Source organism: Ailuropoda melanoleuca, chromosome 3 (assembly GCF_002007445.2).
Source record: "Ailuropoda melanoleuca isolate Jingjing chromosome 3, ASM200744v2, whole genome shotgun sequence".
In the NCBI taxonomy this organism is placed as follows: domain Eukaryota; kingdom Metazoa; phylum Chordata; class Mammalia; order Carnivora; family Ursidae; genus Ailuropoda; species Ailuropoda melanoleuca.
The window spans coordinates 66,320,129-66,346,705 of record NC_048220.1 but is presented as its reverse complement, the minus strand read 5'-3'; the positions used below and the strand labels follow the sequence as shown (position 1 = coordinate 66,346,705).

Here is a 26,577-nt window from a genome sequence, read left to right as displayed (position 1 = left end):
CCCTCTCTCACTGGCTGTCTCTATCTCTGTCAAATAAATAAATAAAATCTTTAAAAAAAAAAAAAGAATGTTAGTGAAAACTTATTGGCCCTGCTTGGGTACTATGATGATCTGTGAACTAGTCACTGAGGCCAAAGAGATTGAATAGTAGAACTGGCTAGGATTGCTGAGCCTGAGCTAGCCATGTCTTGAAGAGGTTGGAGCTGAGCATGACATTGTAGTTTTTGATCCAAAGACTGTGTGAATGGAAGAGGAGAGCTTCCTCAAAGAAGGGTTTGGGATCTGTCCATCACGGTTGTCCTTGTGTCAGTTTCTCTAGTTTCTTGGAAAATGTAATGTACGTGGCACAGTCAGACGCTTATGTCATCTGATGCAGAGAAGAGAAAATGTAGGATAACTAAATATGGGAAGATCTACATTTTAAACACTTGAACTGATCCATCAGCAGATTGTTTTCCCATTTGTGATTTTGAAATAGACCTGAATGTTCAATGCCCTGGGTCCTTTTGCCACATTTACCAATGACTTCATGAAGCCTGTGGCCTGCGATGTGGAGGGCCTACTTGCTGAAGTATTCATTCCAGCTACTACCTTCAAGTCCTGCGTGGTCCCACTCATTTACCCACCTATAGCCTAAGATAGCGTAGCAGCATCTATACCACAGAACAAGTAGGGGTTTTTTTTTTGTTGTTTTAAGATTTATTTATTTATTTATTTATTGGATAGAGAAAGAGACAGGGAGTGCCAGTTGGGGGAGGGGCAGAGAGGGAAGAAGAAAAGGGAAAGAATCCCAAGCAGACTCTGCACTGAGCACAGAGCCCTATGAGGGGCTTAGTCTCACAACCTGAGATCATGACCTGAGCTGAAACCAAGAGTCACACTTAACCAGCTGAGCCCCCCCGGTGCCCCTCCATAGAACAGTTTTAACATTTGCGCATACACAGACTTAGTCTACTAGTTCTTCATATTAATCCTACTTTAGCTATTGCTACAATCAAATTAATCTTTTCAAGGAAGAGCTTCTGATATTTTGGGGTTATTTTCCCCAGCATTTAATTTCTCTCTTGGTATCTATCTTTTAACACATAATAAAAGACTATAATACTCTGTTTTATAGAAATTGTTTGAGATTAGCAGGGTCCTACATACTTATGGCAAAATTATTTAACTCTCGCAGATAAATATATTATGCCTTATTTTTTAAATTAAAGTGAAAAATAAAAATCAAGGACTTATTTTGTTGTTCATTAATTATTTTTATATCCAATTGAAATAATATGAGTTCTTACAATCTCTTTGCTTTTGTTCTTTTCCCTAGTTCTGGTTTTCTGTTTCTTACTTCACTAATTATTTTATTGTATGTCAGCTTCTTGTCATCTGCCTTAAATCCTTGGTGGAAAAAAGTAAGAATATTAGTTAATCAGTAAGTTACCCAAGCAAACCGAAGTTACCAATATATCAGTTGCTCTTTCTCCACTTGTCTTCAGAGAAGATAGAAAATATACGGTCAATGTCTCTCAATGCTTTATATACAATAAAATTTATTTAGTATTACCTAGTGACTAGATTTCAAAGTTAGATCGTTCTCACACACACACATACATATTCATTAAGTATATTGATAGACAAGTCAGTTTATTATAAAATATTGTATTTCACTGATTATAAGACGTGATTTTAACTACCTAAAGTACAAATATATCTTGCAGTCAGTATAGTAAGAGAGCATTGTGTATGGCTTAATTGGGAATGTTTTTTCTTTTGAAGTTGTACGTGGAATAATGGCAGATCTTAAAATCAATGGTGTTTTGAATTTGATGACACATATTACTCTCATTATCTTTCTTCATTTTCCCAAAGAGTTTCATTTACACATTTATGTGAAAATTCTGTTGATCAACATCTTTTAAGAAGTCTAGGTTTGGCTTAAAGAGTTCCTTTTGTAAAACTAAGTTTATTTTTGTAATGTTAACAGTCACTTCCTGTCTATTTTTATAAAATCAGAATTTTGTTACCATATTTCTTATCTCAGAGCACACTTAGACTAACAACACCATTCAGCCATCATTGTCACAGTTCTTTTTGTATGTACAAAATCACGGGTGTCACTTAGATCTTACCAATTTAGTTTTAGGATTTAGATGTAATATTATGTATTTCATTCAAAGTGAAAACAGTAATATTAAGAACCTGCAACTCTTATATATAAGGTGAAACTATTTACATTAATCTCGATAACTCAGTTATGACTCTCTTGCCTTAAATCTCTTTGGTATGTTTCTGTTCTGATTTAGTGCCTGGTTTAAAGATTAATGTTACAGGGTAATTTACTGCAGCTTCACAGATGGTATTTGAATCTTTGTAACTGGGCTTTGGAATCTATGCACAATTCCATATAATGTTAGGTTAACATCAGTGTAAATGTTGAATTAAAACGGTTCTAAAAGATCATGATAGAAATTTCATTATTCCTTTTGTAAAAACCATAAATTTTGAGGGGATTTCATGGGCTAAGTATTTTTACTTCACTAGCATGGTTAAGATAGAACCAGCCACTTCTGTTTGAAATCACCAGCCCCTATATGTTGAAAATAAACATACAAAATAAATTACCGTGTTTTAAACTATTATAAAGTTCTAGTCACAGGAGAAGTTACTGTTCTTATTTTTACAGCTTCCTATATGAAATGCTTTATAGAATCCACAAACACACATTGTTTTTAGTGTCTTTCCTTTGATGTCTATAAAAGACCCATTCAAAACTGGGGTAAGTGCTCCTAATGTGCACAACAGAATTTGGCTGAAGTTATTTCAGGCTATTAGAGATAACCTTTCTCTGCATGTCTTTTGAGGGAAAAACTGGTACCAGCAATACCAGTTAAGCTGTAATTAGTGTAACTAACAACGAATAGGAAAGGGCAGACTAGAGGTCATTCTGAAGAATGTAAAGGTATTAGCAGGTTAAGGTTGTAGGGCATCCTATCCTCTGGCTTAATCTGTTGCCCTAGCTGGTGAGATTGGTTGCAGTCATCAGTGCCCTCTGACCCTGAGATGTTGCTCTCTCATAATTTATGGGTCACATGCCAGGTTCCTCTTTCCTGTCTAGTGAGATGACTTTAGGAATGGCAGATTCATTTTAAAGTTCTTGTTACAAATGTCTGCAGATTTTCAACCTTTTAACGTAGAGGTTTACAGATTAATTTGCTTTAATGTTCTTGTCCTCCCAGCCTTAGACTATATGAAATTGTCATTTTGCTGCCTTACAGAATGTGATTTGTTGAGATCATTTAACATGTATTATGAGAGGAACACCTAAAATCTAACTATTAAATCAGATGTTGTGTAACTGACTCTAATACATACTGAATATTCTACTTTTTATGGGCCACTTCTTCAAATTTAATTGCCCACCAGTGGCTTTTGTTTATGTTTACAGTCAACTCAAATGCGCTTAAAGGATAAGAATTGAACAGAGGAATGACCTTTTGTTTTCACGAGGTGTAGTTAACCCCTCTCTTCTAGTGTCTGGCCTCGGAGTTTTTCTCATCTCATTACATGATACCAACACATAAACAGGAGGAATGCCATAGAACTTTAATCATTCTTTTCCTTTTCCCATTAAAGTCATGCCTGTAAGATTTCTGTAATTTCTATAGTTTTATTCTACTTAGAAAAACTAGAATGTTTTGTGGGGTGTTTTGTTTTGTTTTATTTTGTTTTTAAGCAGTAGGCAGCTCAAGACAGCAAGCACTATGAAGAGGGAAAAGGAATGATTTTTCCTTTCAACTTTTTGTCACTATCTTGGTCTTAGATTATCATTACTATCACTTTTAATTATAGATTTTATTAAACTATAGGTTATTTATTATCCATGAAGTAGGCTAGGGAAGTTTCCAATAACTAAAGTTTTATCGTGGGAGGCGTTAAACCACATGACCCCAAAGAAAAGAAAAGAACATTTAAAATTCAGGTTATCCCAGATCATGTGGATATCTAAATACTTAAAGAATGTACTATATGTTGGCTAATTGAACATAATACATTTAAAAAGAAAGAATGTGCAGACTTAAAAATCATAGTTCTCATTTAAGTACTTCAAGAAATAATTAGGATATATTTTTCCCTTGAGTCCTCCATCTTAGTGTTTTATATGCAGACTTCTGGTGGTTCACGGATATCTTTTTTTTTTTTTTATTTTAGTAGTTTACTTGTTCATTCTAATATATATTAGAAAAAGTATGAATACCACATGAAACCCATTTAATGACTGCTTAGGACTAGGCAAACAGAAACAGAAAAAGTGAGTTGATGTAAAGAAAATACCAGATATTTTCATAGTAACAGTACTTTGTGTATATGGCAAAATGCATAACATTATTATACAAATGAATGAAATGAGGTAAACAATGTTCTATCTCAACACGAAATTCTCATAATTTTTCTTCTAGTCAAGAACTCACAAAGTACTCATATCCCTCTATTTCTACATGCTATCTATTGGTTGTCATTTATTTAATTTATGTATATGGATGTGTGTACTTGGTAGTTTCATCTTTTGTTTCTAAGACAAACCAGCTTCTCTGGACTTCACTCTTGGACTAGATTCCTGCCGGGCAGGGTTATCAGTGATCAGATGATAAGTTCCTCGTGGTTGGGAATCACATGTGGGTAATTCCATCTGAGTAGTAGTTAGCATAGTGACAATCGTAGATCATCATTAATACATGTGTTCTTATGGACTGAGTACATGTTCTAATCACAAATTTAAGAATGTTTTTGCTTGGGACGCCTGGGTGACTCAGTTGGTTAAGCGTCTGCGTTCTGCTCAGGTATGATCCCAGGGTCCTGGAATCAAGCCCCGCATTGGGCTCCTTGCTCAGCAGGGAGTCTGCTTCTCCCTTTGCCTGCTGCTCCCCGTGCTTACGCGCTCTCTCTCTATCTCTCCGACAAATAAATAAAATCTTTTTTAAAAAAAGAGTGTTTTTGCTTATCCCTGTGCTTGCCCCAAACTAACAATTTTTTCCCAAATTAATATTAAGTATCATATCAATAATTTAAAACTATTTAGAAATAAAGAACAGACTGATGCTACTTAGAGTTCACACAGACACCAATCTTTTTTCGTGCTAGGATTTCCTGAGCAATGACACCAAGGACAGTATTGGAAACTCTTATTTTTTCCCTCTTCCGTACTATCTTACGATTAACTATGAGAGGAGGACATCAAAGCTGAACTGACTTCAAAGCCTGTAACACTTACAGTTCCCAGCTAGTACCGTAACCAGTGGCTTCACCCGTGCAGCAGTTCATCTTATAGAGAGCTGCCACACAAGGTTCCACCCCCTGCTTCCCGCCTTCCCCTTTTCCAAACCTATCAAACTAAAAACTGCTCTTTAAACCAATCTCAAAGTAAAACCAGTCCAGGGGATTGGCATATTAGCTTAATTTCAGGATTTTACCATTGCAAAGTAGACCATATTTATTATTCATTCACTCATTCATTCATTCATTCAACTTTTCCCAAAATTATGCCTTTTACCACAGGGTCTTAGGCGCTGTTCACACTATGTTCTTCACTATATTTCAAAAGTCTAATATGCACATGTAGGTAAGATTGTGTATACACCTTCCACTTTAGTTAGGCATCACAAAATGAAAAATTAAAGGGTGAGTCTGATAGTTGGCAATGTAAATCACTGAAATTAAAAGAAATGAAATCTAAGATACTGGTTTTCCATCAGAATTCCTGAAGTGTAATTTTTGGAAACACATGCTTTCTCTAGTAAGAGAAATAGAGTTTCACGGATATACAGTTTCCCAACTATATGGAAATTAAAATTTAAATAATTTTTATTAATATTAACTTTAGTGTTTGAGCTTGCCCCATACTCATAAGTACTAACTACTCAAAGTAGTTACTAAAATATTACACAGGCCAATTTCTTGAGAACTGTAGAACTAGCATCAGCTGAAGATTGTTGGGTTGGTTTTTTTTTTTGAGATTTTATTTGTTTATTTATTTGGAAAGGGCAAGCAGGGGGAGGGACAGAGGGATAAGGAGAGAGGGAATCTTGAGCAGACACGCCGCTGCTGAGCTCAGAGCCCATTGCAGGGTTGGATCTCATGACCCTGAGATCATGACCTCAGCCTAAATCAAGAGTCGGACGCTCAACCAGCTCAGCCATCCAAGCACCCCATTAGTTTTTCTTTCAATAGTCGCAGCTCTTAAAATCTAGTAGGTAGCATCCAGATCTTTAAGTTATGGCACTAAAGGAACCCAGAAGTTTTAACGATTTAGCTGTTCTCAACTCCAATTCATAAATGATGTTCTGAATATTTTATGACAAAGGCTTTGATTGTGGATTATGGAAATTAAATACGCTCAGTATAATGATTGTGTTGTGTCAGACATGGAATGGGCTGCATTATAAACTAGTGAGCTTTCTGTCTTTTGAAGCATTCAGGTAAAGGCTCGATGACCACTTTTCACAAATTTGATAGAAGGAATTCTTACCTTTGGAAGAGACTAGATGAAGTAATCTTTAATGTCTATTGCAATCCTAAGTTTCTACGTTTTAAAATTAAAGGATGTAAAGAAGTGAAGTTAAAAAGTAAGTGATGGCAATAGCATGTGGCTGCTGACTGCAGTCCAGTAATTAGATGTATTTTACAAAGAAAGATTCATAAATAGGTACCTTAAAAAGACTTGAAAGGGAAAAGGCATGATGGCCTGAGTAGGTAAGAATAAAGAACAAAGTAACGCACTTCTCTTCTAGTGCTGAAGGGTGGGGGGATAGGAACCTACTCTAAAATGCTCAGAAATGTGAGCTTAAGAAAAATGAGAAAGGGAGAAAGAAAGGGGGGGTAATCAGAAGGGGGAATGAAGCATGAGAGACTATGGACTATGAGACGCAAACTAAGGGCTTCAGAGGGGAGGGGATGGGGGAATGGGATGGGCTGGTGATGGGTAGTAAGGAGGGCGCTTATTGCATGGTGCACTGCGCGTTATACGCAACTAATGAATCATGGAACTTTACATCAAAAACCAGGGATCTACTGTATGGTGACTAACATAATATAATAAAAAATATTATTATAAAAAAATAAATAAATAAAATTAATGTAGTATATTACAAAAAAAAAAGAAAAATGAGAAAGGGAGCCTAAAAGAGTGGGAACCCAAATGGAATTTTAGGGTGCTAGAAATAGAAGCCAAGGATTTTATATCTGCATTACTTAAAGAAAGAGAACAAAACAGGCAGGAAAATTAGAAGTTCAAATTTTACTTTATTTGAGATAATAGATGGACTTTTTGACAGGTTCCATTTACCTTAGGAAGGATAAGCAGCTTCTGCAAGGTTATAATGTGACCACAGCAGCTTGCGACCAAGACAGGCTTTGCACCTGCAAGAATGAGATCCAGGAGTCACTAAGATATGGTGAGAAAGTGCATTGAGAGTTTAACAATAGAAACAAAAGGAATATGTTTATTGAAAGTGGTAGAAATCTTACGTGTAGGAAATGTATTTCCTACATTCCTACATTGATGGTTCCCCCCGATTCTGCTTTGAGGAGCACAGTAAGTGCACTACAAAAAGCATGAGTAAGTAGTGCTAAGAAAAGTGAACGCAGACCCCTCCATTTGAGTTTTAAAAAATGATTGGATATATAAAAAAGGCATCCAGGAGAGAACCGGCAATGCTGCCTCAAGAGCGGAGACCAGACATTTATATCAGAAGTGAATCTGTAGGTTTCATTTATTGGCAATAAAGTGATAGGGAGATCTCATTAACACATAGATGTTTTCTTATGAAAAGGAAAAAGGTACTACCAAAGAGCCTTTAGAGAGATGAGAAAAAGCTAAAAAATATAAAATCTACAAAGATGAAAAATGTGGGAAAATAATTTGAATTGCCATTTAAACCTAAAATCAGTAACATGTTAAGGAAGTTTTACTCCCCAGAAGTAAAATGTTTACTTCTCACTTACAATTTTTTGTTGTTAAAATAATTAAGTGCTTTCCAAAAATGTTAACTCTTTCATTTCCTGAGAATAGATTATGTAAATACTAGGACCACACAACTAACTGGGGGTTATATTTGACTATTAATTGTGGTTGCAGACTTTAAAGAGTCTACTTTAATACACAACTAAATTATTATTTGTATGCCTTGGTATAATGTTTTTCCCAAGCGCTGGTATTCTGGGTTTCCTGAATATCCATACAAAACCTTCTTATCACTATTCTGAGCCATTTTACATCCTCTGTTTTGAAATAGGAATACGAATTACAATCGAGGCTTGAACAATAGGCATTTGAACTGCATGGGTGCACATAATATGTGTATTTTTTTCTGTAAAAACAGTACACTACTATAAATGTATTTTCTTTTCCTTATGATTTTCTTAGTAACATTTTCTTTTCTCTAGCTTACTATGTTGTAAGAACACAGTATGTAATACATTTAACATACAAAATATGTGTCAGTCACTGTTTATATTACCAGTAAGACTTCCGGTCAACAGTAGACTCTTATTAGTTAAGTTTGGGGAAGTGAAAAGTTAAATGAAGATTTTCAGCTGTGCAGGGGAATGGCACTAACCCCCACGTTGTTCAAGGGTCAGCTATGTATAGAAATGATCATTTATAGCAACATTGATATTATTTAACAGTTAGGATCATTACATTGTTATTTTCTGGTTGGGAACTTTATGCCTATGCTCTTTTAAATGGTATATTTATCTATGAATGAAAATTGTCTTCTAAATAACACATTAATAGAAAGTTAGAAATGAGTGTAATTCTCTGAATGTGTTTCCTATAACAGTTTATACCTTCAGTACTGATCACTGACATGCTTTCCCCAGCTAAGTGCCATTAATTCATTTACTGCTGCTTTTGGAATGAAGAGAAATTACCAAAGAATTTTTCATATGTGAATTTCTCTGTGTTAGTGGATTGTTCAGCTTTCTTATTTTTTTATGTGTATGGCACTTTTGATGATTCCTAAAGCCAATTCTCTTCTTACAAAAAAAAAAAAAATCCACTGTGGCAATAGTTCTGAACCCCTTGGCTGAAGTCCAAGTTGCTGGTTGTTTTGCCACACTTAGTTCCACATCGCTGACTTGAGAAGGCAGGAGTGGCACTGCTCTGCGCTGACCTGTTGGTCATGACCACTCCTACTTCGTTCTCAACATTTTCATACTAATCTCCTTCGACACATAAGGTACTTCTGCAGTAGTAAAAGAAGATGTAAAAATCTCAAATCAATTAACCAATGCAGTATCTCAGGATCCATTGGGATTTTTTTTTCTTAGTGTTATAATTTAAAGCGTTTGCTCAGTAGATACCCTCTCATCCTGTGTTTCACATGTGAAAGGAGACATTCAAAAAAAGTCTCCAAAACCTAAATTAAATACATATATCAAACTATTACCATAAACAGTATATATTTCTTTGGTCTAAAGAATATATTTTAGCCTTTATAAAACAAACTGCCTCATGAATGGCTGATTGTACTGTGCACATTGAAGCAGAATGTCAGAATATTCTAAATAAATTGTTATTATGGAATAAGGCGGAACTTCAGCTCTGAATTTATATAATTCATTACATTGTAGGTTTTTTCCATTGAAGAATACATTTCTCTGCCATAAATTGTACTGAGTATGAACAGCAGAGTCATTTGAGGTTCATTGAAAATATAGGAGAACATCATGTTTCCTGTCCTTTTGTTAAACTTGGCATATTGATTTTTTTTTTTTTGCACAGCTTGCAGCACAGAAATGTGATATACAGCTATGGCAAGACAAGCTAACCACATGTGAATTTGTTAAGTACTGCTGGATTAGCAGAAATTGTCTGACTGTGCAAATAGCAAGATTTGACTTCTCCAGGAACTCTTTATGACTTAATCAATTAAAATAACAAGTTTTTATTTTATTGCCCAGAATAAATCATTAGCAAAATTCATTTTCTCCTGATCACTCATTTGTAGGATGTTTACATTCATTTTGTTTATGAATTTCAAGCAAAGTAATAAATATGTAGAATTCAAACCAAAAATTCAAAGTCAAATATAAGAGGATAAGGATGTAACAAATGTTACCTATTGTTGTAATAATGATTCTCAAATTTTGTTAAGAACGAGATTCTAGATTTTTATTTAAATTTCCCTTGCCTTCTCCTTTTTAATATCTCTTTAGTGTTCATGCTTTTGTTCTCGTTAGGCTCAAAGGCAGCAAGGATTTGGATTTGTCTAATTCGTCTTACTGCATTTAAATATAGAACCGTGTGGAAATGGAGTCTGTGAAGTAGGGCTCATTTGCTCTTCTCCTCACCTCGTGAAACCCCCTCCTTAAATGTGTCCATTATACAGTTCACCTTGCCTGACTTCAAAGAGTAGAGATGGAGGGAGAGTGAGCAGTAACTCAGCAGAGTGGGTTAGCCATGGTTTCTCAGAAATGCTAATGCGTTATCTATCAGGTTTACAAAGTTCTCTGAGTTCTCTTGGAAGCAAATAAACCATTGTGTGGTTTTCTGTAGAACAAAGATGACAGTCTATCGAAAGCTAGAAGACATCCTTAATATCATGACGTGATCATGTTGTCACCTGCCTTTTAGGAAAATATTTTTTGTATTTCTCAGTCTCTCCAAATTTCTTTTATCGACATTTTTTATCAGCATTTTTTTTTCAACATTTGCTCTATCTACTTGCTCTCATTACTTTTAAACAGGTGGACATCTTATGAGATTGCATGCCAAATTTATTAGAAANGGGTTTCTTTTATCAACATTTTTTATCAGCATTTTTTTTTCAACATTTGCTCTATCTACTTGCTCTCATTACTTTTAAACAGGTGGACATCTTATGAGATTGCATGCCAAATTTATTAGAAACAAGTCTTTCTAAATTATCTGGCAAAAGCACAAAGCATGAGTTGTTCCCCTAATAAAAAGGGGGGAAAGGGTCAGAGCAAAGAAGAAAGTGCCACTGGTTTGTTTTAGGTGACGCTGTGCCCTGCTTGTCTAGTTTGATTACCCAGGGCCCCTGAAGCCTCAGGCAAAGCTGATTTTAGCTATAATCAGCTTCTTAACCTTTTGAGAACTAACGTAAACACTACCTAGCAGTGGTTAATTATGTTGCTCTGCTCCACACTACAAAGTGCAAAGGTAAAAGTGTAGAACTACAGTAACACATGTTGGGACAAAATTTAACAAGATGACTTAAGGGGATTGCAGCAGAATGCAGTTATGTATTTGTGATAAAGTTTAATAAGGAGACTTTCGGGTACTTTAAAANATTAATAAGGAGACTTACAGGTACTTTAAAAAAATGTGAAGCTCTAGTTTCTGCTGAAGTTCTATCATAAGTGTTGAACATTCATGTAGTGCCTTTTCCTTTTTGCTGTCCTCACATTCGTACTTTTCCCTGAGATCCTCTTTCGATTGTACATATATATTANTAAGGAGACTTTCGGGTACTTTAAAAAAATGTGAAGCTCTAGTTTCTGCTGAAGTTTTATCATAAGTGTTGAACATTCATGTAGCGCCTTTTCCTTTTTGCTGTCCTCACATTCGTACTTTTCCCTGAGATCCTCTTTCGATTGTACATATATATTAGAAATACAAGGATATTCTTATAGTTTCATTCTTTCATTTTCAGAGTAAACAAAAGTGGCTGCAGTATTCATATAAGTAGAGTAAAATCCTCTTGGTTCATTTTTATAGTTGGTAAAAATTCATTAGGGGAAGAATGGAATTTCTTTATAGTTAAATGGGATATTGTGGTTACATAGGCAAGAACTAACTTTTTGATTTAAAACAGGAGCTCTTGATGCAAGAATCTGATATGTCATATGGGAAATTAATACGTAAGATGATTTTACTGTCTGTGGTTGGTGTAACTCTAGGGTAGTGATGTGACTAATGGGGTAGAGAACCATAAAGATTGACTAATGTACTTATCAAGGCTCTCCCCTCAAAGTCTTATTTGCGGGGAAAACTCCACTAGGAATATTCTCCTGGGCAAGGGTTGCAGGTGACCAGGAGAATATATGGAGCCATAAGCCATACCCCATATTCTAAACCTCTATACCAGCAGTTTTACCTGAAATTTCATACCTTGAAAAAATTCTGAAGGGTAGAATCTTAATGCTCCCCAGTGACACACATTGTAATCAGTCACTCTGTGTGGAATTAACTTAAGATGGAGTGGGAGGGGAAGGTTTGGACTAAAGATGAACTGTTTTTTGTTTTTTTGTTTTTTTTAAACCTGAGGCCAGTTCCTCATAAATAACATGAATATGCTACGTGCTCATACTCCGTGGTATAGTTTATGCCAGGCTTACAGTAAACTAAAAACTACGTGTAAAGAAGGAGCCTTGTAGAGGTGAGCACTGTGGGCCTTGCACAGTTTCTGAGGCTTTGAGCAGCATTTGCTGGGCAGCATGGCCTGCTCCTTTAGTAAACTTGGCTTCATGGTAAATAAAGGTAGCCTTGTTAATAAATAACTTAAATTCATTAACCTAAGGGCCACCCAAAAGGAGGAGTTCAGTAAGTTTTGTAGCCATATATAAACTATGGAATAAGTGAAGCTACAGAGCAGATAACCAGACATGTTGGGTGCCTTGCAGAAATGTTTTAATTGAATCATTTTCTCTATTTTGTAATCAGCTTGTTGAAAGGAACTATTGTATAAATGTCCCCAGGGGCACCTCCAAGGTTCAGTTGGTTAAGCGTCTGACTTCAGCTTAGGTCATGATCTTGAGGTCCTGGGATTGACCCCCACATTGGGCTCTCTCAGAGGGAAGTCTGCTTCTCCCTCTGCCCCTCTCCCTGCTCATGCTCTCTCCTCTCTCTCTCTTTCTCTCTCTCTCTCTCCCCTCTCAAATAAATAAATAAAATCTTAAAAAAATAAATAAACGTCCCCATTACTGCTGCTATAGATGTCTTTCAGATGACATGCTTTTTATTTTATGGCACATGCTACAAAAATATAATACTTGTTGAGTCTTCTGGTGTGGATGGAGGAGACTGCTCAAGGCTGGAGGGCTCAGGCACAGCTTCTCCACCTGCCCCTGGTCCTCTTGGCAGCCCTGAGGACTGAAGAATCACTGTCTCTGCATCCCTGTAACCCATTGAGGACCCACCATGGGCTGGGGGGGTGGCTGATTTAGAGCCATTAACTCATTACGTTTTATGAGGTCCTCTCTTAGGAGGACCTGTAGGAGAAATCCTTTCCAGAACTCTGTTTTTCCCCAAGCAATTATTTCTCTTTATCTTATTGTCAGTGAAAGTCTTACAGTCTGTTATTCCAGTGGTTCCCAAACTTTGCTCCACAAGAGCATTACTTGAGGAACCAAGGCCTCTCTTCTGTTACAGTACAATCACAGTATCTGGGGGGGATCCAGGCATCAGCCTTTTTCAAAGATCCCCAGGTAATCCCCAGTGGTTTCCCAAGTTTGGGAACAACTGACATACCCATTTATTCCCCTCTTAGCTTTCACCGTTTGGAAGCTTAAGCCTAAATTTGCATCCCGTCTGTAGCAACTCAATAGGACTAATCACATCCATTCATTATTTTCTTATCCATTTTTGCTTTTGCCTTAACTTCTTCGAGTGCTTTCATATAATTTTATATTGTGTTTATTTTTTAATACCATTAGTGAAGTACAGTTTACATACTATAAAATAATTTCATTTTAAGTATACAGTTGAATCATTTTTAGCTAAGTTGTGGTAGTGCAACAATCACCACAATTCAATTTTAGAATACTTCCGTCACCCCAGAAAGTTTATTTGTGCCCATTTGCTGCTTCCATCCACAGTCCCAGACAACCAGTGGTCTGCTGTCTCCATGTATTTGCCTTCTCTGTAAATATCCTATAAATGGCATCAAACAATGCGTGATCTTTTCTGTCTGGCTTCTTCTGCATACAGTGTTTGTGAGGTTCAGACATATTATAGCATGTATCAGTAGTCCATTCCTTTTTGCTGCTGAATAGTATTCCATTGTGTGGATATGCTACGTTGTGTTATCCACTTACCAGTTGACAGATATTTGAATTATTTTCAATTTGGAGCTGTTATGTATAATGCCACTACAAACATTCACATATGAATCAGTCCAGACATAAGTTTTCACTTATCTTGGGTGTATAAATAAGAGTAGAATTATTAGGTCATGTTGTAAGTTAATATATTCAGCTTTTCAAGGAACCATGGAACTTTTTCAAAGTGGGCACACTGTTTTACACTCACACAAGCAAAGAATAAGAGTTCCAGTTTTTCCACATCCACATCAACTCTTAGTAAATCAGTCCTTTTCATTATAGCCATTAAGTAGGTTTGTGATGTTACTTCATTTTGGTTTTAATTTGTATTTCCCTAATGACTACTTGATATTAAGTATGTTCTCATGTGTTTATTAGCCATATGTGTATCTTCTTTGGTGAAATGTCTGTATTTGTTTTGCCTATTTTTTAATCTTTTGTCTTTATACTGGGTTGAAGGAGTTCTTTATATATCCTAGATACAAGTCTCTAATCAGGTATGTGATTTATGAATATTTTATCCCAGGCTGTGGCTTGCTTTTTTTTTTTTCTTTATGGTGTCTTTTGAAGTGCAGAAGTGTTTATGAGTTCAAAATCTAGGAAGTTCAATTTATTATTTTTTTACGAGTTGTATTTTTGGTATCATAGCTAAGAAGTCTTTACCAAACCCTAGATCATAAACTTTAGCTACTATGTTTTGTTGTTTAAATTTATAGTTTTAGCTCTTACATTTAGGTATGATTCATTTTGAGTTCATTTTTATGTATGATGTGTGGTAAGGATCTAAGTTCATTTTTTGGCCTGTGGATATCTAATTTTCCCAACAGCACTTGTTGAAAACATTCCCCCTGTTGAAATGCCTTGGACCTTTCTCAAAAATCAACTGAACATAAAGTAAGGATTTATTAATAAACTTTATATTCTGTTCCATTGATGTACATATCTATTTTTACACTAGTACTGTGCTATTTTGGATACCGTAGCTTTATCATAAATTTTTAAATTACAACATTGTTCTTTATTTATATCATCTGTAAATTCTCTCAGCAATTTTTTTTTTAGTTTTCTTGTCCTTCTTTTGTTAAATATATTCTTAACTTTTTAATCTTTTTGGTGATATTGTGAATGGAATTCTAAATTCCATTTCAAGTTATTTGTTGCTAGTGTAAGAATTAAAATTGACTTTTGCATATTGATTTTGTATTCTTCAACCTAAATAATACTTGTTTATTGGTTCTGGAATTTTTTTTTGGAGCCCAACACAGGGCTTGAACTCAGGACCCTGAGACCTGAGCTGAGATCAAGAGTTGGATGCTTAACCGACTGAGCCACCCCAGGCATCCCTAGAATTTTCTAATACAGGAGCATATTATCCATGAATACAGACAGCCTACATCTTCTTTTCCAATATTCATGCCATTAATTTCTTTTCTTGCTTTGCTACACTAGCCATAACCTCCTGTGCTATGTGGTAAGAAAAATTGTAGTGGTTTTTTTTTTCAAGGATTATTGCTACTGCTATTTTTTTGTTTGTTCATTTGTTTTTGTTTCATTTTGTTTTATTTGTAGTAGAAACTTGTCTGAACATAATCTGCAGAATCTGTCTTCCATTCAGTATATACATGCTGATATCTGGGTTTTTTTAATTCTTATTTTTGTTTTATATTAGATTTGCTTTTTATCTTTTTTTAAGATTTTATTTATTTATTTGACAGAGAGAGAGACAGCCAGCGAGAGAGGGAACACAAGCAGGGGGAGTGGGAGAGGAAGAAGCAGGCTCCCAGCAGAGCAGGGAGCCCGATGTGGGGCTGGATCACAGGACCCTGGGATCAAGCCCTGGGCTGAAGGTAGACGCTTAATGGCTGAGCCACCCAGGCGCTCCTAGACTTGATTTTGGAGATCAACCCTTTGCTGCATAGATTAATAGTCAGTTTTTGCTCAATCATCCCAAGCCATTAAGGCTCTGTGGATATTTGTGTGTGTGAGTTACAGAGTGTATTCAAAGTTCATGCAGTTTTCAAGTCTTCCCCCAGCTTTTATTTTCGACTAGGCTTTCCTAGGACTTCTGTGCCAGCACTCAGCCTTGCAAAAAGGAGGGATGTGCTAGGGATTCATCTAATCTCTCGGTGGCTCTCTCACTTCCAGGATCTCCCTATCCAATTTCTAGCTAGTCCATTGGCTCACCCCAAGTGAGATCACAACTTCAGTTTGGTAGGGCCATAGGCTTTTGTGGTTAGTTTGCTTTATTTGCTGATAATACCTTTGCACAGGAGCTTTTCTGCTACTCCAAATCAAAGTCGGGCACTCTAGCAGCGAAGCTGTGGGCTTTCACAGCCAGTCCCACCCTGGAAGCACTACTCTCCATTCCAAGCTGCCTGCCACAGATTGTCACTGTGCTGACCTGTAGTTCAGCAGTTTTTCATGAATAAACACTTGTCAATTTGTGATTTGCCTTTGGTTGATTTCTGGAGTGCTGAGATGGTTGTACTTGACGATTCTGTTGACTTTCATAGCTGTATTCGAGATTTGCCAGCCTCTTTACCTGCCATCACTGGAAATCCTGCCTGGGTTCTTGTTTGTAAGCAGCAAATCCTTTTTGGAACAAGGTGAAACAGTCAATATATAAATAAGAATAAGGTAAAAGAGAAAAGTAAAGCAAGGATGAAGGAAATATAAAAATAAGAACATAAATTCCTTATGGAGCAACAATAATTTTTAACTCCTCTGACAGATTTTTTTCCAGTATGCCTAGGAATGGAAGTTGTCTTGGTCTTTCAATAGAGTTTTACCCTGTCAGAAAATACAAAAACCCCAGTCACCCTTGCCATTGAAGTGTAAAATAAATTGGGGGGCGGGGGGAGTATGTATCAAACCAAAAAAAAAAAAAAAATAGAGCAAGTTGGATCAAAATGCTACCCTGGGATCCTTTTTGTTTCATTTTATTTTGTTTTCTCCCAAAGGTCAGATCCCAACACTTGTACAACTTTAGACTGTAGGAATGCTTTAGAAAATGTGCAGTGATAAAACTGCCAGATTGAAGGTTTCTTAAGTGCTACTGTCCAAAATCACTAGGCATGCTTGAAACTAGTAATTCTTGTCAGAACACACACTCTCAGTGTGTGACTTTTGTCTGCAGGTGGCAGAGCATATGTTTTAGCACCAAAAAGTGTAAGGTGTCAGAGAGAGGATATTTAATGTGCTGTAACCTATTTTTATTTTTAATTTTTTTCTTATAGCTGATTAGTTCCGGTCAAAAGCAGGCTAACTAAAATAGTTTCAGATCTTAAGGGCTATGTCTACATTAGGAAAAAAAAAATGTGTCGCTTGTTTTTATTTAACACATTAATCAAGGTTATTGGACCAGCATTTCCCATAAAAGAAAAGTACAGTAGCATTTTAGGTAACTGAAGTCCAGAGACTGAGCTCTTCTCTTCAAATGAATTTTCTGATTAAATTATAATTAACCCCTTAAAAACAATCACCTTTGTTTTTATCCTTATTATCACAATTCATTTTCCTACTGTAGGAAATAGCTACTTAGGTATAGCTAGCAATTATAGATAGCAAGCAAATATCACTTAGTATTTCCTGACTAATGTCATTCTTATTACATGATTCAAAGTTAACATTCTATGCATTAATCATCATTAAGGCCTTAGCTAAGGAAAAGAGTTACAAATTCAAACCCCAACTGTGGGAATGCAAGCACAGCATTGTCAGATTTTCCAGTTTTCTCAGAGAACCCAGATATCTGTACATTTATTTGAAATCTGTCTAGTTTTAAGCATTGCAACTAACTTAAGTTTTAAAACTATTACATAGGTTGAACAAAATAACTACCATCCAACTCAGGCCCACAGGTAGCCAGTTTGCGACCTCCGTATAGGAAGAATAGTCAGAGCCTATTCTGATGACAACCTCTGCCTGATTTTCTATCATGTATCTCATGCTCACAAAAAAAAGTATATATCATGCTCCCCAAATGGTTGTCTTCGTTATTTTACTGTAGAATTCTGAAGTAATGTGCTTTAGTGGAAAATGCACTGAATGAGGCATCCAAAAACTTTGCCTGGTGGTTAATAGTATTCCTTAAGCCTTTCTTAGACCATCCAGGCCCTGGTCTCAGCACTTGAGGTGTGTGAACTCATTTGATTCTATTTTTGGTTTTGCCTTTTTAAAGTTTTATAATGTTAGGGCAATCCTTTAACTTCTATAGATCTCTTTACCTGAAAACTTGTAAGATTGGGGATACATGACTGAATTAGACAATCTGTAAGAACTCTTTCAGCATGAAAACTTTCATTTGGATAATATGAGGTTATTTCAGTGAAACAAAAATAAATTGTCAAGCAGACTATAATGTTAATTTGTATAACTATAGTATTAATTTGTGTGAGTTTATGGCACGTTATCACATGTAACACAATAAAAGTAAATGTATATAATCTTCAATTCACTTACATTCCTTCAACAAGTATCATGCTATGAAGATTTCAGTTGAGAAAGAATTTTAGTATCCGCTGACCATGGGATTAAAAAGGCCTGAACCCTATCCTAAAGGAGCTTAGGAGCTCAGTGAGGCAGTATGTCATGCAACTAAAACTTAAATTAGAGCAGAAAATACGTACGCAGATGTGGGTGACACATATCAGGGCTCTAAGTATTATTCCAGGGCTAGCAGAGTGGATGCATGAATATGTGTGGCGTGTCTATGGAAGATGAGTTTTGCAAAGGGGGGAAGATGGGAATTGGAAGATGCGGAGGATCGTTTAAGAGAGAAAAATAGCTCAAAGTCAAAAATTAGAATGTTATCACACCAAAGAACTATAAGGCCCATTGCCCTTATAATGCTTATAGAATAGTGAGAAATTTTACATAAAAGCCAAGTAATTATTATAATGCTTTTTCTAACTTTTAGTAAGGTTGATGACTATAAGGAAGAATGTATCCCAACACAACTCTTGTGACTTTGACAGAAAACACAAATACTTGAGGTGTGGTGGTTAAATAAATTACTTGGTTTGCAGCTAATTCTCAAGTGGTTCAGAAAAATAATGTACATAAAAGCAGTGAAGCACATGTGGCAAAAATGGTAACAATTATTGAATCTGATGGAAGAGTATATGGACAATCATTGTACTATCGCAACTTTTCTAGGTTGTTTTTTTTTTTTACAGTAAAAGTTGGGGAGGGAATAAAAGAGTGGAGAAAATATTGAAGAAAAAGTTCTCCAAATAACTTAAAGATTAAAGAATAAATCTAGCAAATACTTAGAATTGAACCATCATGAAAATACAGAAACTTTATGGTATAGCTGGATTGCTAAACAAAAAAATTTATACCCTTAAATGCTTATATTAAAAAAGAATAAATGCTAAAAATTAATGACTTTTTTAAATTAAAAAATTAAATATCAAATATATTTAAAAGTCAAGTTTGATATAGCAGTTACACTATGGATATATAATTAGATACTTTTGGGTATTTAGTAAACTTAACTTCATTTCAGATTTCTCAAATCTTAGCAAGTAGATCTTGCCTTGTGTCTGTGGGTAGAAAGAAACTGACTGCTTTTGCACATCAGAAAGGGTAAAAATAGGGGCATCTGGCTGGCTCAGTTGGTAGAGCATACAACTCTTAATCTTGGGGTCTGAGTTTGAGCCCCATATTGGGTGTAGAGATCACTTAAATAAAGAAAACTTTAAAAAAAGGGCAAATATAAAACAAACAAATGCTTTATTTCTTGAAAATAAAATCTCTACATTTGGTAAGATTTTGTTCACTTACCTAAAAAAAAGCAGAGTTGCTTAGCTTCCATGAATTTTGAGCACAGTAAGTTTATTCCCCCATTTGTCCTTGTCTTGTTTTGCCAGAATTATAAATATATACCTATAATAATATTCTTCACTATCCAGGTGATTGAATAATTTCCCACTTCAGTGAGACACAGCCTAATCAAATGGACATAGAAATTTCATGAGTTTAAAAAAAGCACCTATGGTAATATCCAATTTTTAGTTTCAGTAGGAATTTGTTTCACTAATGTCTTTCTTCACCAGAATTGTAATAAATAAAAGGAAAAAGAATTCTACCCACATTTTTAAATTGAAGTAATTCACATAACATATGTAATGGTAACCATTTTAAAGTCTACAATTCAGTGACCTACAGTACATTCACAATTTTGTGCAACCATCACCACTATCTAATTCCAGAAAATATTCATCACTCCAAAAAGAAACACTGTACCTTCTGGGCAGGCACTGTCAGTTTTACCTTCCCCCCAGCCCCTGGCAACCACTAGTCTGCTTTTGTCCCTGTACATTTGCCTATTCTGGACATTTCATATAAGTACAGTCATGCAGTGTATATCTTCTTGTGTCTGACTTCTTGCATTTAGCATAATGTTTTCAAGGTTCACCCATGCTGTGGCATGTATCAGTTCTCCGTTCCTTTTTATTGCCTAATAATACTCTCTTGTGCGAGTATACCACATTTTGCTTATCCGTTCATCAATTAGTGGACATTTGAATTGTTTCTACTTCTAGTCATTATGGATAATGTTAGTATGAATATTCATGTACAGGTTTTTGTTTGAACACCTGTTTTCAATTCTCTTGGTTATATACCTAAGAGAATTGCTGGGTCATGTAGTAATTTTATGTGTAACTTTTTGAAGAATCACCAAACTGTTTTTTTCTGGCCACGTTTTTAATGTAGGCTTTGAAGGCCGGTTTATGGGGAAGAGAACCATAAAAGCGAGAACTTCCAAATTACCCCCCCCCTAAAATTTAGGTGTAATCTGAGTTGAGGTCTCTCTTTTGACATTAGTAAGCATTCCTCTGCCAGCCGAATTGAGTTTTCACTGGAGGGCTTTTATTCTATGCTCTCAGACTGCTAGTTGCATAATTGAAGATTAGGTGGTTGCGGGGTGTAACGAGTTGGAGCTTTTGCAGTATTTTTCCCCTAATTTTTGTCTCCAGTTAAAGAGGACAAATGCTTTACCTTTCAGTTTAGAAGCATAATAATCTGGAAGTTTCAGACCTTCATCTGATATGCTTTAAAATAGTTTTAAATTAGGGTGGTCTTCTTAGCACTCAATGACTGTTTTAAATTTCCTAGAGTGTCCCTGAAAAAAAAAACAACAACAAATCTCCACTAGAATCCATGCCAGAATATTTCTCAACAACTTCTAGCCCTGTGTATTTAAAATGTTTGCATTACTAAAATTTCTGAGAAGTTTAAGAATTTCTTGAGAACCTACAATATTGGACCTTTTAAAAAACTAAATGGTTTACATATATGCTTTGAGGTTCTGGCCTATGGTTAGCTTCCCCCTTGGAGCTGAAATATTTTATACTTGGAATTAAGCCAAATCCCTGACTTGCATGCATTCAACTTATGTTGCATGCATCCAAGTCCTGGCATTTGAATGGTCTTTTTCCTTCATCTGAATATTTTCTAACTTGAAGAAAAATAACACTTTCCATTTAGGACTTGACTCTCTCTCCTCTCCTTCCCCTCTTCACCCCTAAGCATACGTCTTCATACTATACGTACCTGCAATGCTATGAGGAGAGACAGTATCTTGGTATTTTCCAACTCAGGAGGATTACCCTTAAATACCCTCTAGCCTGGAGATCCCCAGAAGAGCTGCAAGGAATTCCGTAAACCTTTTGAAATTCTATGCTGAATAGGAGTTCTGGAGATAACTTTTATCATATTCTCAAACTGGTATATGATCCCCAAAAAGTGGATATCCGGTAGTTCTAACAATGCCCAGAAACAAAAGGGACACACTTCCTGTGGCACCGTAACGGTGCGTGGTCAAGCCATGAGTATTTTTCAGTCAGACTTTCAACTGCAAAGTCAAAGTAATAGCAGTGTGAACTGGCCAAGAATCAGTGGTCCTGGGTTTGTAGTCACGCTGCAGATAACACTGCTTACTTGGGCAGAAATAATCCCTTTTGCATACTGGGTTTTCCCATCATCTCGTACTTACAGAACTTGTCATTTTTAGAAATAAAAACAGTCGTTTAAGAAAACTCATCCTTCTCTTTAATATTTTGCTAATCTTCAACAATATGCACATCCCTTAGCAGGTGTCCTGCACCTTCCTTAAAGCTATTTTGTGGACTTCACTACAGTCAGATGCTACTGGAAGTGAAGCAATAGCTTAGTTTATTGCTTCTGGGCCTTGGATGGTCTTAGTAGATCTCATCCAAAGCCCTCCAGCTTTACAACCTTGGAGCTATACTGATAGACCTCGGGGACTTCAGTGGATGATCCAGTGGAGCTGCTGACAGGGAGCTGTTTCCAAGGGTGTACCAAGGGTAGATGCTTATGATGCTGAAGGTGTTTTCTAGGAATGGATCAAAGTGGGTGGGACTGTTAGGGCACTGAGGGCACCAGACTGCCTGCAGAGATGGAAGAGCCAGAGGTAAGGGCAGATGGAGGAGTGTAGTGTATTATCCCTGCTCACACTGTGATGGCACCTTCTACCCTGAGGCCTCTAGTACTTGCGTAGAGTATCTTCTCCAGCTACCAAAGTATTTCTTTTGACTATTTGATCATATTGTTCAGTTCTCTGAAATAGTTTTACCTTACATCTGCCCCTTACTGATTTCCAAAAACCACTTGAGGTTCCACATAAATATCGAAACACCTTTTTTCAGTTTTAGTTTCTGCACTGTGATCCTTAGAAACAGATTCCAATTCTATAAGCCAGGTTACAAAAGTGAGAGTCTTAAAGTAAAAAAAAAAGAAAAAATAGCAAGAAGCAGGAAGGATCGTTAGCTATTTTTTTAACTGATGTGTGAAGAGAAGAAGAGAACTAACCTTGTTTGCACACCTGTTGTGTGCCATTCACTTTATCTGTATGGTCTCATTACCCCTCATGGTACTTCTTTGTGGTGAGTGTTAGATATTTTTTTACAGATGAAGAAACCAAAGTTCGCATAGTTTGTAAGTGACAAAGTTGGAATTCTAACCCAGATCTGGTAGTTCTACACTGCACTGCTTCCCCAACACCCACCAGGGATCAGCAACAGTAGAGGCGTTTCCTCAAGGTTTGTGGTGGCAGTAGCTTCATGCAAGAGGGCCAGGGGATTTGTTCTCAAGCTGCATTGTATATTTACAAATATATTCTAGGGACACCTGGGTGGCTGAGTTAGCCAAGCATCTGACTTCGGCTCAGGTCATGATCTCAGGGTCTTGGGATCGAGCCCCGTGTTGGGCTCCCTGCTCACTGGGGAGTCTGCTTCTCCCTCTCCCTCTGCCTCTCCCCCTGCTTTTGCGTGTGCTTGAGTTCTCGCACTCTCTCTCAAATAAATAAATAATATATATATACACACATATATATATATACACACACACACATATGTATAGTGTAGGCATGTAGGGTACTTTGGGGGAAAAACTAGTCTAATTTATAAGGACACTAAAGTCCCTGCACATTTGCAACCTTGTCCTTGGTACCTCCCACAAAGGATTATATGGGACTGATTAGAATGGAAGTGAAATAAGCAGCTAATAAATGGGTCATTTTTAATTTCCAGTTTTTGCTTTAATTATTGATGTTTTTCTTTATTGCAGTGAAATGTCACAAATAAAAATGCAAAGCATTTATTACAGTTCTAACATGGTGGAAGGTAGAGCAAACAAATGGTGAAAAAACCAAGAGAAGGGTTAATAATTAAATAATGAAAAGTTTAAAATAAAAATGTCCTTGTAGACAAAAACATATACTACAGATATGGGTCCAGATCCCCTTTGATACATCTGGGAATCCCAAGAAGTAAAAGGTGCATATTGAGAAGGAAACCTTAAAGCAGAACTGAATTGGAAGTTAATAGAATCTAAGTCTTAATCCCATTCTACCCCTACCCAAACCAACCCCATTCCACTAGCAATTCTGGCTCGTTCCTTCTCTCATTCAAAAAATAATTACTGACGGGCACCTGGGAGGCTCAGTCCTTAAGCATCTGCCTTCAGCTCAGGGTGTGATCCCAGCGTTCTGGGATCAAGCCCCGCATCAGGCTTCTCTGCTGGGAACCTGGGCTTCTTCCTCTCCTACTCCCCGTGCTTGTGTTCCCTCTCTTGCTGGCTGTCTCTCTCTCTGTCAAATAAATAAAAATAAAATCTTAAAAAATATATATATTTACTGAGTCCTGTATGTCAAATACTATTCTAGATGCTAGAGATTTGGCCGTGATAAGGATAAACAATATTCCTGTTGTATCAAGCTTAAATTTTAGAAGAGAAAATAGATAAGAGGTAGGCAAATTTTATACACACACACACACACATATATCCTGTTATAGTCTATAGAGTGTTATACATGCATAATGTTTATATTTATATAAAAGTGTTATAACACAGGGGTGCCTGGGTGGTACAGTTGGTTAAGCTTTGGATTCTTGGTTTCGGCTCAGGTTGTGATCTCAGGGTCATGACACTGAGTCTGCCTGGGCCTCTCCACTTAGTGGAGAGTCTCCTTGAGACTTTCTCTCCCCCTCCTTTTGCCCTTACCCCCCCCCCATGCACGTGCACACTCTTGCTTGCTCACTCTCTCAAATAAATAAATAAATCTTCTCAAAAAGGTGTTACAGTACATATAAAATGTTTTAGATAGTGGTGTTAGGATAAAAATTAAGTAGGTTAAAGGGTGAGATAGTACAGGTGGAGGTACAGAGCTGCACTTTTTTTAAAAGATTTTATTTATTATTTATTAAAGAAAGCGAGCGCGTGCATGCAAGGGGGGGGTAGGGAGGGAAGGAGGGACAAGCAGACTCTGCACTGAGTGCAGACCCCTGGGGGCTCCACACGGGGCTTGACATGGGGCTTGGTCTCACCACCCTCAGATCCTGACCTGAGCCAAAACCAGGTCACTTAGCCAGCTGTGCCACCCAGTACACCCCAGGTGTACTTTAGATGGGGCGGTCAGGAAAGACTTCTGAACCTTTGTCACTGAACCTTTTGGGGACTCAGTCTCTTTATACCTAAAATAAGAGCATTGCTAGGTTATCACTAAATGGCTGCAAAATTCTGTGCTATCTGTAAGGGACGCATCTTTGGGTCAGGTAATCTTTTGTATGTATAAATTATGGTCTTTGTTGTGCATTGATCTCAAAATATAATAAGAATGTTCATTGATTCCCCAGGTTAATTCCATGTTACATTTGGGGAATTTAAACTGAGATTTAAATGCCTTCCCAAAGGTTGCATAATAGTAAAAGAAGGATTAGAGCTCTCAATTCCTGCCATTCTCAGGCTGAAAATTCCACCACTATATGATAGAATAAGAAGTGGAATTGAAATGTCAGAACAGTTCAAAGAACATTAAAGATGTATAAGCTATGATGGACTAAAATATTTACAAATAAGGAATTGGATAAGTATATCCCACTGCACTCATTTATGGCAGGCAAGTAAGCCATGTGATATGCTTTGAACCAGTAAAATAGCAAATCCCCCCCAAGAAAATCTATAGTTTTAATCAAAAGTTTGTTTCAGTCATTGAAATTCTGTTATTGCTGCTTACAAACATTAAAGTCAATCAAAACATCAGTAGCTTTGCAAGATCAATATTTTTAATATGTTTGCATTGCAGTACTGCAGATTTTTGGCTAATGGATCGCACCCATATTGATTTCCACGGGAAATGTTAGTCTGATACTGAAATAATTAAAAAAAACACACATACAGGGATTATTGGTTTGGAATTTTGAAGGAGATAGAAGTATAAAAATTGGTTATTGACTAAATTGCTTGGGGTGAGTGAACCTTGGGCACTTGCAATAAACTTGTAGGACTCAGTCATTACTGAATACTACCTTAGTCCCTTAAACTGAAAATCAATCAATAACTTATTATAACAATGCAAATTGTGGTGAAATAACAGACTAGGTAGGCATATAAGAATCACATTTTATCAAAACAGATATGCATAAGCATATGTATAGCGTATTGAAAACATCTACTAAAACTTAGTGACTGATTATAACTGAGATTTCTGCTGAAGATAGTTTGAGTAGCATTTTTAAAGAGATAAACTGCTACAAAATAACAGTAAAAAGAAGCATACAATTATTCTATGAACAATAATGAAAGTGCAAACACTACAACATGTCAACTGACAGATTCTGTTATTTTGATTCAGAGCAAAATTACAATTGTTACTCTGTTCTCAAAGCACTGGAATAATGTATGCAAGCATTAGATTAGATACAAGCTCATTCCCCACAATATGAATCTAATACACATTGTATTTCTCTTGTTTGTTAGCCTTTAGTTAGGAAAAGTCATATTTTCAATTAGAAAGTTTACTCTCTGTTTTCATTTGCTTATCATTATAAATTTATGAATTCTTTGTCTCTCAGAGGCAATCTCTGTTTTAAAGAGAACATTTTTTAACGTTTCAATATAGGTTCAGATCATTATAATAGTACTTAGAAGTAGCATTTGCATAGTTTGTTGCCTAATTTTATTTACTTAATTTTTAAAATTGTGTTATTTCTATAT

The 26,577-nt window shown here is 36.3% G+C and overlaps 1 protein-coding gene across 9 annotated transcripts in view; it reads left to right on the top strand.

Moving 5' to 3' along the window:
* Positions 1-26,577, top strand: part of FAM172A (family with sequence similarity 172 member A) — a 416,550-nt gene that overhangs the window by 315,536 nt on the left and 74,437 nt on the right. The window contains exon 10 of one of the 9 annotated variants that reach the window (XM_034656495.1): positions 9,773-9,969. The exons of the other annotated variants lie outside the window; for them this stretch is intronic. Within the exon in view, the coding sequence (XP_034512386.1) occupies positions 9,773-9,792 (20 nt within the window). The 3' untranslated portion in view covers positions 9,793-9,969. Of the gene's footprint in view, positions 1-9,772; positions 9,970-26,577 lie in introns of those variants that run through there. 9 annotated transcript variants of the gene reach the window in all.